Source organism: Thamnophis sirtalis, unplaced genomic scaffold, assembly GCF_051295495.1.
Source record: "Thamnophis sirtalis isolate CommonGarterSnake01/CBP01778 unplaced genomic scaffold, rThaSir2_p1.2 scaffold_3, whole genome shotgun sequence".
NCBI classification, from domain to species: Eukaryota; Metazoa; Chordata; class Lepidosauria; order Squamata; family Natricidae; genus Thamnophis; species Thamnophis sirtalis.
The window spans coordinates 163259402-163273401 of NW_028261383.1; the positions used below are offsets into that span (position 1 = coordinate 163259402).

At 39.3% G+C, this 14000-nt stretch overlaps 1 protein-coding gene across 4 annotated transcripts in view; it reads left to right on the forward strand.

The window, feature by feature from the left end:
- OLFM2 (olfactomedin 2) overlaps positions 1 to 14000 on the forward strand; it is a 256989-nt gene that overhangs the window by 135053 nt on the left and 107936 nt on the right. Inside the window, exon 1 of one of the 4 annotated variants that reach the window (XM_087710662.1) lies at positions 6594 to 6717. The exons of the other annotated variants lie outside the window; for them this stretch is intronic. Coding sequence (XP_087566788.1) covers positions 6715 to 6717 — 3 coding nt within the window. The 5' untranslated portion in view covers positions 6594 to 6714. Of the gene's footprint in view, positions 1 to 6593; positions 6718 to 14000 lie in introns of those variants that run through there. 4 annotated transcript variants of the gene reach the window in all.

Here is a 14000-nt window from a genome sequence, read left to right on the forward strand (position 1 = left end):
CTTCCATTATGATTAAGATTTCTGCCCCAGCACTGGCCATCATCCTTTCTCCAGCAGGTAGCCCAGATAGGTGCCCTTGTGGCTTAAGCAGGCGCAGGTATGATAGAATCAGGGAATTCTCTGGTCCTGTCCTGATTCTGGCTGTACAGTTGTGAAACTCTGACCCTTTCTCCCCATTGAAGTTATTCTTTGGTTGTTATTTTTTAAGATCCCTGAAGAGTATAACATGCAACGCAACAACTTTGGGATCGGGCCGTTTCGGCACATATTAGTATAGCTCTGAGGAATGTTCTCCTGCCCCCTAACCAGCCACTTGGCAGATCATATTTTATGAGGTGACTAACTCTTGTTTATTTATTCCCTTACCAATAGTTTTATCTCATCTTCTTACTGATGGAATGCTTTTCTTGCCCAACCGTGTTTCTGTTTCAGGCTGTTTGTGAGTTTAATTCCCTTGTATAGATTTCTTTGTGTATATTTGGGCATTTTTAAGCCTAAATTTTGAAGCAAGGTTTTTCCCAAGGCACCTTACGTTTTTATGCACCCTAAAAAGAGTGGAGCATATAAAATTGTTTTCAATTACTCTTACAAAAGCATTGATAAAAAAAATCCCGCAAGGGGAATTGAAGCTCCACATTGCTTGCTTTTGTTTTTGGAAACTGATAGTTACACTTGAAAATTGCTGGGCTGGAGGGAGAATAAGAGGGAGGGATCCACCAGCCCCTGGATTTTTTCCCCTTTATTTGGGTTTGACTTATCAGTGAAATGCAGACTTGCTTATTTTCCTTTGAGTTTTTCCCCCCCATTGGTGTAATTTCATGTCAATTATGCTTGTAGGACCTATCTCAGGCATTCTATGCCTGAGGCAAAAAATGGCATCCCTTTGCCATTTCGATGACAGAAATCATTGGGAGTGGTAGCTGAAGCTCACTTTGGGCCTGGTGTGTTAAGGGAGGGCTCTCCATTGCATCTTGGAGCAAACATCAGGCTAGTTTAGGGGGTCCAGAACAGGTAGTTGGCCTGTCTTCCAAGTCCTGGAAATAATAATAAGGTAATTAATGAAAGCCTATGGCCTCATAGCATCCTTCACCTGAGGCAATTGTTTCATTTGACCTAATAGTACAGCTGGCCATATTGGGCTTCTTGCAAGTTGAGGTATGTATCTGTCTGTCTGTGTGTTCTTTTTCATCTGGCAAGGCTTCCCTTCCCTTTTGCCTTTCCTCAGCCTTATCCACTTTGCTTACTCCCCCACCCACCCTCTGCTTTAATTAGCTTCCTTGCCCCCGGCTGCTTCAGTAGCCATTAGTTTCCCTAATATTTTATATGAACAAGCAGGTTCTAATGAATTCGTCTCAGATTTTCTTTTCAGTACATTTTGAGGAGAATCTGAATGACAAGTAGACACTTACTTCCTCCGGAAACTAGGACAAACTTGTTGAATAGCCCTAATACCCTCAACATTCCAAATCCTACTTTGGATTTGAGTCTGTTTTTATTTTGGTGTCCTATCAGTAAAGAATACTGCATGTTGGTTTTGGTAGAAAATTGGTTGAAACTCTTAACATATAGAGTCTTCAACATTCAGCCATAATTTTGACTGGAACTTCCATTGCTAAGCAGTACGGTTGTTAAGTGAGCCACACCCAACTTTCCTACCTTTTGATGTGGTTTGTTAAGTGAATCACATGATGGCTAAGCAAATTGGCTTTCCACATTGGCTTGTTTTTGGAAGCTTCCCAAGGAGGCTTTAAGTCATGGTCACATGACCTCAGGAACACTAAAATCACCATAATACATGCCGATTGCCATATGCCCAAATTTTTATCATGTGACTGCAGAGATACTACAGTGGTCCTAAGTGTAAGGAATGGTTATAAGTCACTTTTTCAGTGCCATCATAATTGAATGGTCATTAAATGAATATCTGTAAGTCTTGGGCTACCTATTCTAGGGGAACTTTTTTTTTAATGTTTGGATGGAAATTGAGGGGATAAGTGGCTTATCTGACTTACATGTGCTTCCTCTTATCCTTTGTCCACTGCAAGATATTAAGAAGTTATTGCTAACAGCTCAGCTTAATAATAGTAGTAATTGCTGCTGTAGTTTCATTTTTCAAGAGCCCGTAATTAGGAACAGTACAACTTGATAAAATCTATCCTCAAAATTAATACATCTCATATAAACCAACTGTAACTGAAATATAAAGTCTCAATAACCTGAACAGGCAATGAGATTTAAAACACTCATTAAAAGCTGCTGTAAACTTCCTTCATAAAGAATTAATACTGAAACCAGTTTCACAAAGGGCCATAACAAAGAAACATTTTTATCATCTGTTTATATTTTGATAGAGCATAATTCTGATGGAAGCTGATTGCAGAGAACAAGGGTCGGATGGGTAAAAGCTCTCCACTCTGATGTGGCTATTTTAGTACACAAGATGTCAGTCAGTCCTGGTTAGATAGACAGGTCAAGCATGCAGTCTCATGAACTACAAGCAGATAGTTAGATGTGACCGTGCAGTAAATTGACACATACAACTTAAACTGGCATCTTTCATGAAGGTAAGGATTGATTTTTAGAGAGGGATATGGATAATTGGACCCTTGAAAGTGCAGAACAGTATGAACTGTGCTATTCTAAACAAAGATTGATGGAGGAAAGAAGTAGCATGTAATCTGACCAATAGTCTATATAATATTCCAGACATAAAATTATTGGAATATGAACCAGCTGGTTTGCCCTTGCTGTGATAAAAATCAGTGGATGTTATGAACTTTGGGTAAATAAAAGTTACAGACATTGGTGATTTAATCAATGAAGGGCTCTGAAGAAAGTCCCTTCAAGTTTAGACTTTAAGTTTCCTGGGGCCATGGAGGTGGCCCACAATTTACAGCCCTGAAAACAGAAAGAGGAATGGATGGACAATCAGGATAGATGACAACTATTTCTCTCTTGCCCAAATTCCGTTTGAGAAAGGAGACATCCTTTCCAAGACTTCACTAAGGTATTCTAGGAAGGCATTCTCATTACTATGTTCTGAGTGTCATCCCACCCTTAAAGCATAAAATTCAAAAAGAGCTTTTTCAAGGGCTGAAAAGGTAAGGCAGGAAGAAGTAAGCCTTTTAGCCTGTTGGCACATTTGGAATTTTGGGAGGCAGTTCTTCAGACTCTCACAACCCGGCTACCATAGAAGGGACTTATCTATAGACAAACCTGTGAGGATGATCAATTACAACGCACCCATTTATCAGAATGCAAATAGTTGAGGTTTGTCTCCTCATTTCCCCATTTTTCCTGGGTCATTTCTCCAGATTCTTTATGCTTTCGGAGGATGGGGATTGGCAAACTGTAGAAAGTACAATGACTTTGACAGTTATCTTTTGTCTATGTGTTGCCTAGGCAAAAGGCGATAAAGCACTTTTTAACTCCAGCCCATCCATTCTGGAAACTCCTCAGATAGATGCTCTTTAACTCACGGTACTATAAGAAAGAGGTGCAGGTACAGTTCAATCAGATTTGCGAGATTGTCACTGTAGCCCAGGGGTGTCAAACTCATGGCGTCTCTGTGGCATCATGTGACGTATCAGGACTTTTTTACCCTTCCGTATACAGGGTGTGGGCCTGACAAGCGTGTGATGCATCTGGCCCGCAGGCAGTGAGATGCATCACATTCAACAGCCCTGCTGTAACCAATCTCACTAAAAGTAGTTGGAGATATCCCATGAAGTTGGACTAACACAAACCTCTGAGCAAATCACTGAACTGCACTTACTCACCATGTTCACGGTATAGGAGTGCCTAAGGAACCATTTTGATGTCTGAAAACTTTATTATAAGATAGTAGCAGGTGTGGGTTGCTTCGGCATGCAAATAAAATTTTTTTGCTCCAGCATGTGCGCATTTACACCTAAAAAGATCTGCGCATGCCAGAACGTTAGAAAAGGGGGGGGGGATTGCATTTCCGCAATGGAGATTCTTCTGCATATGTGCAGAACCAAAAATCAAGATGGTGCCCCCGACAATAGAACCGGTTTGGGTGCGTGGATGGCCGAGTTACTACCTACTCAGCTGAACCAGTCCAAAACGGTAGGAACCCACCTCTGGATGGTAGAAACTGGCACCTCATTCTGCAGCATGCCAGCCTCCCTTTTTTCCATTAAGAAATCCTTTTTAAAAAGATTAAGATTAAGATTTAGTTTATTTGTATGCCGCCCTTCTCCGGGAGGGCGAACAACTCAAGGGGGAAAGGGGATACAAACACAATACACATAATTAAAATACACAAGAGTCATACAGCCATACAAGTCGAGAGGGGAGGGGAACTCATCAACCCCAGGCCTGCCGGCACAGCCAGGTTTTAACAGCTTTCCGGAAGGCCTGGAGAGAGGTGAGGGTCCGAATCTCCGCGGGGAGTTCATTCCAAAGGGCCGGAGCTGCTACAGAGAAGGCCCTCCCCCGGGTGGTAGCCAGATGGCATTGGCTAGTAGACGGAACCCGGAGGAGGCCAACCCTGTGCGATCTAATGGGTCTATGGGAGATAATTGGCAGCAGGCGGTCTCTTAAGTACCCAGGTCCAATACCATGAAGGGCTTTATAAGTTATGACTAGCACTTTGAAGCGTATCCGGAGACCGATCGGTAGCCAGTGCAGCTCGCGGAGGATAGGTGTAACGTGGGTGTACCGAGGTGCACCCACAATCGCTCACGCGGCTGCATTCTGGACGAGTTGTAGTCTCCGAATACTCTTCAAAGGCTGCCCCATGTAGAGCGCATTGCAAAAAAAAAAAAAAGTTATATGTCAGGAATCTGGGAGACTGCAGACAAACCACTACTAGACCAACATGTGTATTAAGGGAAAATGTCTTAAAATGTCCAAGTATTAAGAGAGAGAAAGTTCTTGCTAGGGTAGATCTTTTAGAAAAAGCATTGCTTTACTGTATGTTTCCTTTGGATGTGCTCTGCAGCAAGCACTGATCATCACTGTGGCACACAGTGTGACATCACAGTGCCTTTTGTGTGGGGCTAAACTTGAGTTGCATGTGCAATCCTAGCTTTATTTTTAAAAGCAGATGCTTCATCCACCAAGGTAAGACATCATATATCCTTTACATACAGGGAAACTGGAAATCAGCATGGTCTTTCTTGATGCCATTTGTGTCTTAGAACAGATTCAGAAAAATCGCCTGATGCTTCCATCAGGATGACAAGGAATGGGGATAAAGAGCTGCCACTGCAACCCAACCAGCAGGCAATAAAAAAAACACCATTCCCTCTCCCCCATGGAGTCTTATTGGCATTTGATGTTGTTCCAGCAGAACATATGGAGATGGAAATAAGGCTAAATGCAGCCCCTGCCTGCCTCTCTCCAGTTGCCAATCTCAAGCCAGCTCTTTTTCATCATTCTGATTTAGCTAGCAATTGACAGGGCACGGGGTTTTCAAGGCTTCTCTTTGGTCTAACATATTATTCCTTGCACGCCAAGCTGAGTGAAGTAATACAAGTGTAACAAAATAAATCCAGAAAGGAGCAACTCAAAGCAGCCATACCTGTGCTGTGGCTTGCCTAAAATCCAAGATTCCAATAATACAGGGATACATGGAAACAGTACAAAGTTGGTAGCCATGATTTTCAAGCTGATCAAGCGTGGGCAATTAAACCCTTGAGATCTTGGCTGAATTACAACCTTCACCATTGCCCATGTTGACAGCAGCTTCTGGGAGCTGTAGTGTAACAGTACTGGAAAGACCACAGATTTCCCTAGTTTTAGTAGACTATGCTGCTTCTGGCAAGAAGTATAACTCTCAAAAGGTACCATTTCTGTTTTAAAGAATTGTCTTTGAATGATAGCTTTTGTTTATTCCGGAACGAACTGATCTAGCATTTCTCAAAGGTCTGAAAAAGCCCATTTTATATTGGAATTATTTAGGTGCTGCTTAAATTAAATTGATCCAATTGATCAATTAATCAACAACACCTTTTTTATTGTTTGATGGCGTTAGTATTTGTCTGCAGCTGTACACCATAAGTAAATGTGTTTTCTACAACAAACGTAGCTCTGCGGGTGGTTCAAATAAAAGATGAAACATTGATAAAAAAGAACTGAAGAGTAGCTGTTTACTTTTAGCATGCCTCCAAATTGTTCCCTGAAATTACCCCCCAAATATTCGTTCTTCAACCCAGCCAAGATTATTCTAATCTTGGGGACAAGGAAACTTGTTGAGAGTTATTGTGCAGGAAAATATTGATGGATCAGAGAAAAAAAATCATATTCTCCATACCTGGGCTGCTAGATGGCAGTAAAGAAATTCGTAATATGCTACTTTCATGACCAGCATCAATGAATTCTCCCTCATCTAGGTAGGCCTTCTATCAGAACTCAGTTGTCTTTGATTCCCCCCCCCCCCCAAAAAAAATGGCCAATTGGAGGTTTACCAGCTTTCTTGGACTCACATGACATGGACCAATCAGAGATCAGCTTGCCAGATTCAAATTTAAACCCACTCAGCCCACTTCCATTGTCTGTTAACTGCCAAAGGTACATCACAAAGCAGCTCGCCCTGCCTCTGAAGCTGCCAGCTGCTAGTTGAAATGTCAACACAAAAGAAAAGAAGACCATGGCCATTCAGCTACAAAACTCATCCCTGCTTAACATTAGTAATACTTAATTCTTTGTTTCCTTTCTAGTGGTTTCCCAGAATTTTGCAGCCAAGAAATGGTAATTCAAAATAAACTCAGATTTGATTAGAACTATCCAAGTCCCTTGGTTTGATTTAGCAATCTCAAATCAGGTTCTTTCTTCCATTTTTGAATCTGCTTCAGTGGAGTGATTCAATAAAAATTAAACAAATTCAAGCAGGTCTTTTAATTCTATTTAATGTTACATGCGTTCTGTCATGCCAGTTTCCCATCTATTTGTGTTGGAGGAAAATTATGTTCCTTTTGCCTTATAACATTGAATTTATCACTGAAGCTTTTCAGAGTAAGATCTGCACTGCTTATTATTATTCACGTAAAATATAAAAAATGTGATGCTTGGAGTTGGAAACCAAGTTTTCTTTGTCTAGTGATGGATTGCCCTTGGGCTATGTGTAGTTTATGTACCAGGATGAAATTGCTACCTTCTACAAAAGCACTGAAATCAAGAGGAAGCACAATGGAAATTGATAGGCCTCATACCGTTTGAAGGCATCTGGTTATGTACACAGAGGAATTTGCTATGGAAGGAATTGTCTTTGCATCCTTTAGAGCCATCAGAAGCATTCAACTGCTTTCTGCTTTAGAGGCAAAGATAATAGACATGGCTCTTTATTCCTTGTGGCTTTTGCAGACACAGGATTCTACATATATAGACATCTAATTTAGAAATTGCATTTCTTGAGCTGGTCTTGGTCTGCAAGAGAGAAATAAATATTTTAACTTCTCGGCACCAGCCAAAAACACCAGCAAGCTCAGTAGAAGCTTTCCATGCACTTAGCTGCCTATACAATACTGATTATGTGCATACTTCAGATATTCTCAAATTTTGCAATAGCATGATGCCTTAAGATGATAAGTGACTTTATGTGACCCATTTATGAATAAACATGAATAATAATGATATAATACACAAATAACTAAACTATGAATATTGTGACTGACAAATGGCTTTGACAGATAACTAGAAGTATGGGTTTAGCCATCTCTCAAAACTCTCTTTGGAATTTGCTTCCCAGTTCATCTGATTAGGTCCACACTGATTAAGCAACAAGAAATCATGACATTGCTCCAGCATTGTATATAGTAGTGATGGCTAACCTTTTTGCCATCGTGTGCCAAAAAACGGGGGGAGCGAGAGGGAGTCATGCATGTACATGCCCACACACACAATTTTATGCACCCTCCCCTGCGCATGTGCACACGACCCTCGCTTTTGGCACACAATGGCACGGTGACCCGTTTTTCGCCCTCTCCAGGCTCCAGAAACTTTCTAGAAAAAGAAAAAGGCGTTCCCACCCTCCCACCCCCGGAGGCCCTCTGGAGGCTGAAAATGCGCTGTTTGCTGACTTCTGGTTGGACCGGAAGCCCATTTTTCACTCTCCCCAGGCTCCAGAGCCTTTCTAGCAGCCTGGGGAGGGCAAAAAGAGCCCCGTCCAGAGGCCATTCGGAGGCCGGAAACAGCCCTGTTTGCTGACTTCTGATGGACCCAAAAATCAGCTGGCTGGTGCGCTCATGGGTGCTGGAGCTGAGCTTGTGTGCCCACCGATATGGCTTTGTGTGCCACCTGTAGCATGTGTGCCATATGTTCCCATCACAGGTATATACTAAAACTTTGAAAAGTCACTGTGGCCTTTACTTCCTCCTTTGTTTGGGAAAGGCCTTCAAGCTTGCCCAGATAAAACTGCATGGTCTAACTGCCCCCAAAATGTGCACTCCCACCTTTTGACGTACAGTTTGAAAAATGAATTATCCAAATTTATTCTTTACTGGACATAATTATGTATTTTGGAAGTTTCACCTCTTCCGGATTTCATTTGGTTGTACAAAATTTGGACCCTAGCTATAATGGAACAATGTAACACTTTTTAATATCTGAATAAGTTTACAATTGGGACACAAGCACAAATAGATAAGATAAGGCAAACATTTGGGAAGGGAGAGAGGGAGGGAGGGAGGGAGGGAGAGAGAGAGAGAGAGAGAGAGAGAGAGAGAGAGAGAGAGAGAGAGAGAGAGAGAGAGAGAGAGAGAGAGAGAGATCTCCAAGTAGGGAATTATTTTTTTTAAAAAAAATACTGTGGTTTGAAGAAATATAATATTTTGGCTTCATTCTGCTGTGTTTCAAGAGAAATGCTTAATGTGTGAACTGGTTCCATTGTGTGTCCAGACAATAATGGTTCACCATGGTTTGAATAGAGGATAGGCTCCATAGTAATATCACAGAGGTAGATACCTGTTCCTCTCCATTCAACCTAAGGTTTGCTATAGGTCTTCACAATATTTACCATTCTTTCTCCATAGCTCTAGAGTAGTCTATTCAAGTAATAATTGCTTGAATAAAACCAAGAAGATGGTCCAATATCCTCTAAACACCCTTTCCTTCTTAACCTGTTTATACTGCTTTATAGATGCTTTTCATTTATGGCCATTACTGAATTGTATTATTAGGTTCAAGAGCTATCCATTGGCATTATTAAATATAGAACATTCACTAGATCATGATCATAATTTTTTGCATTTGGCTAAAGAAAAATTAAGGTCTTTTGCTAAGGTGAAATTTTTGGTGTCTCCATTCTCTTTCACAAGTTTATTCAGCCTTATCCTAAACCTTAGCTATTTCTAATCTTTCAACCAGTCTGTGTTGAACATTTAAGACAAGGTGGCTAGAGATGAACCACCTCAATGGTCAATCTTCAACTCTCTTCCCTGGCTTGAGACATTTGTTGAGATGGATAAAATATGATCACAAGAGTGGTCATTTTCGTATCTTTCTTCTCAACTCAATCCCAATTGCCTTAGTTCCTCAAACGTCTGTGATGAGCTTCCAATGAGTAAAATGGGTTCTGCCAGTGGGCCTGGGAACCCAGAGTGGGATGGAGCCCATCAAATGGCTTGTATGATCTGTTGTCGCTGGGGTGAGGGGTGGGTGGGGGCTACTATATTATTTTATTATTTTATTATTTTTGTTAGTTCTATTTTTTATATATGATGTTTTTGTATCCCTGTAAGCTGCCTTGTGTTGCTATGTGCGAATAGGCAGCAATATAAATTTTTGAATGAATGAATGAATGAATGAATGAATGAATGAATAAATAAATAAATAAATAAATAAATAAATAAATAATAAATAGGTGGGCATTTCAGGAAAGCCATACAAAGACCACTGAATTTGTATGGAGGTGGTAAGTTGCCCATACCTGTCTCAAATCATTTCAAATGTTAGATTTCATGAATATGCAATTGAAAATTCCATGACCAATTATTCTGCAGGATTGTCATAATGCAATTTTGTGCACTATATGATATACCATAGGTTTCAAGGTAAACTACGAAACTAAGTAATGAAACTACACGAATAGGCTATATAGTAAGTCCGAATAGGCTATCAGGAGTCCAGTTTAATATGCAGAAATTTTACCTTGTTTATATGTACTGTGCATATCAAGTGTTGTTCAACGTTTTCCCTTAAAACACAGTTAGTTCTACTGATATTCTGATGCCTATTTTAAAGGTTTTAATATGCTCTATACAGATATGTGCTTTCTTTTCATTCATAGAAACCTGTAAAGTAGGCCCTGGATCATTTAACAAGCTCCATGATTAACTGATTTAAACCTGTTTTTTCCTTGTATCAATTTGAAATTCAAAACATTTTATCATCTTAGCTATCTAGGGTACCAAGCAAAAACACTCATATTGTTCACTTTGCAAATCGTAGTGTCTTTGAGGTGGCAAGCTCAGAATTGGTGGAGAGGGGAGGGAGAGAGATTTATAATTTATACCAAAACAATATTTCCTGTCTCTGCAAGTGTGTCCAGGAGAACAAGGTGCACATATTGCCAGTTTTTGACAAACAGCCATTCTGCAGAGAGTCTGCGCTCTTGTAGCACAATCCCCAGGTGAAATAGCATAGCTGAATATATGACCCCCCATCCTCCAACATTTTTCTTATATGCCAAACTCTGCTGGCAAAACAATTTTTGTAATTGCATGAAAATTCAACATGCCAAAGAATAGCAAAGACCCTGTCTTTGTAGGAATGGCGTTTCAAGCAATTAGGAAGCAATATTGAGAATGTGCAGGATTGTGTGTTAGATAATACAATTCTTCCTGCATCACCTGGCTACGGTTCCTCCTAATTGCAGATTCCACCTCTGCCTGAGACTATCCTTTTACAAAGAAGCCTTGTCTAACTATCTGAGCACACAGCTACTAAACAAGTGGCAAAAAGAGGAGTTGGCATGCTAATGTCGAAATTCAGTATGAGAATGCACCAGTGGTGGGTTTCCAATTTTTTTTACTACCGGTTTGCTCTTGCGCATGTACACACCTGTGCACGCAATGCTTCTGTGCATGCGCAGAAGCATCTGGGGATGGGTGGGCAGAGCCTCCTGCCACTTCTGCTACCGGTTCACCTGATCCAGGCTGAACCAGGAGCAATCCACCTCTGGAATGCATGCAGCATATTAATTACGGTGGGAGAGCCATGAGTTCAAATATTAAATATCCATAAATCTCTAAGATGGCTTGGGCTAAACTGCTTTCAGCCCAAAGCTTCATCAGCCATAAATTGTTTGATTATGTGCCATGAAGTTGATGTTGACTTCCTAATGTGGTCCTTCAGGTCTTCCAGCAATGCAACCCATCTTCTTTGCTGCTGGTCATTATCATCTTCTCTTTTGTTCTACTTTCCCCAGCATTAAGGTCTTCATTGGGGAACTAGGTCTTCACATAATGTATCCAGAGTAGGATAATTTGAATTTGGTCACTTGTTCCTTGAGTGAGAGATCTGGGTTGATTTGTTCAATGATCCATTTATTTGTTTTCCTGACCGTCCATTCTTAGAAGTCTTCTCTAATACCCACACTGAAAAGCATCAATACTTTTACTACTCCATTTCTTCAAACTCCAGTTTTTGCTTACATGGAGTTTCACAGAGAATACTATGATTTGCACAGTTCTGATATTTGTAAATATAGACACAACACAGCATTTAAATTTCTTTTCCAAAGCCTTAATGGTTTCTCTACCAAGTGCTAGTCTGCAATGTACTTCTTGACTGCTTGTTCATTTAATGTTGATAGTTGATAATAAAAAATAGAATCTATCCAGCACTTCAAGAACTTCATTGTCAATTCTAAGCCTGGTTGTTCTCCCTGTTATTAGTTTGGTCTTCTTTATATTTAACTATAATTTCATTTTATCACTGTATCATGAGAACAGTAGAGGTTATTGATATTTTCTTCCTCCACTTTTAAAGCCACATTCATTTTCTTCTAGTGCAGTTTCCTTTATTATACAGTACCTTCAATATATAAATTGAAGGGGGAAGTATACAGCCTTGCCACACTTCTTTGCCAATCTGAAGCCAGTCTACGTCAACATGTTCTATCCACACTGTGGCTCCCTGACCTGCATATAAGTTTCCATTAAGACAATGAGATGTTTCAGGATTCCCATTTCCTAAGCACATTCCACAGCTTGATGTGATCAACAGAATCAAAAGATTTTCTATAATCAAAGCACATTCTGGCTTATTTTTAGTACTCTTTGGCTTTCACAATTATCCAGCACCAGCAATAATGTCTCAGCATTTTCTAAAGCCAGATTGAACATCTGGCATCTTGTTTTCCATATAGAGCTCTAATCTATGTTGGATGATCCTAAGCATTATTTTGTTAGCATTGAAATTAAGGATACTGGTCAAAGGTTGGAACATTCAGTAAAAGCTCCTGTTTTGGTATTGAATATAAATGTGTCACCCCCAAATAGCCCTTCTTCCTGAGGAGAAATAGAATATTTTTCAATGGCATCTGGCAGATGTTAAAAATACTAGCCTATAGGGAATTTTGAGTGAAGCCCAAATACTTCCAAGAAGATAATTGGCTTTTCTCAGAATAAGTTCCCTATTGTCATTGGTTGCCCTCCATATTGTCTTGAGAGAAAAACATATGCAGTGATTTCATGCTATCTGCTTGGAGTAAACAATTGATCAATTCTAGATTTTGCCTAAGATTGTTTTTATAGAACAGTTGAGAAACCAAATCAATTCCTCCCTCCCCTTTAAAAGATTGGATGAGAAACTGGATAAAATCTTAAAACCTAAACAAGGGGAAATCATAAATATCAGTTCAAGTTGAATTAATCTTTCGGGGTCTAAATGGTCATATCCAGCTAGTTTTCATAATAGAAAAATGATGTTTGTAACTTTGGGGGATGCCAGTATGTCTATTTAATCTAGAGCCCTGCTATTATGCTAAGGGGATTTTTGATTAATGCATTTTTTTTAAAGTATGAGGAGAAAAATATTCAACAGAAAGATGAGAAGAATTAATACATTGAAAATTGCATTAAAATAGAATTATTATCCAACCATCAGTTAAATTATTATTTCAAATCACATGTAGACTAGGATAACATTTTTTGAAACAGAAAAAAGTAACTAATTAAACACATCTTATATTTAAATTAACATATATTACAATAATATAATAGATACTTTGAAAAGATTTATGACTTTGAAAAATCAGGTTAATTTTGAGATATTTATTAAAGGCGAATATTCAAAATATAACTTAAAGCATAAGTATATAACAAAGAATAAATTAACTGTACAAGAATGCTAATTAAAATTTGTGTGCCCACTACTTTTCACCATATAAGTTATGAAAGTTAAATGATAAAAGCATCACTTAATTTTTTTTGAACGTAGAAAATAATTAAATGAAGTTCATATAATAATAGTGTTTCCTAAACTCCAATTTTTTTGGGAAAAGTCAGTATTTTAGGAATATTAGAGAGTCAGTTTGGTCTGGTGCTTAAGGCAACAAGATAAAAAGCAAGAAACCATGAGTTCAGGTCCCACTTTAGCCACGCAAGCTGGCCATGTGACTTTGGGTCAGTCACTTTTTCTCAGTCCAATTCACCTCACCTGTTATTCACCTCAGTCCAATTCACCTCACCTGAGGAAAATAGGAGGAGGGAGATAGTTGGCTATGTTGGCCATCCTGAGTTATTTGTAAGAATAATAAATGCAGGCTATAAATTTAAAAAGCTTTGGAAATGTGAATTATTTTGCTATGGTTTCTACTAGCCAACAAATTCAATATTAGGGCTATTATAATATAATTGAAAAGAGAGTTATTACAATTAGATGAAAGATGGCATTCAAGCACATTTTGAGGAAGAATGAGGAACCTGAATAAAGAATGCAATGAATAGTTTCAAGGGAGTTTTGCAATTCCCCAGATAATTTATGAATTAAAAACAGTATAGCTAGTTAAATTAAACATAAAATATAATTGA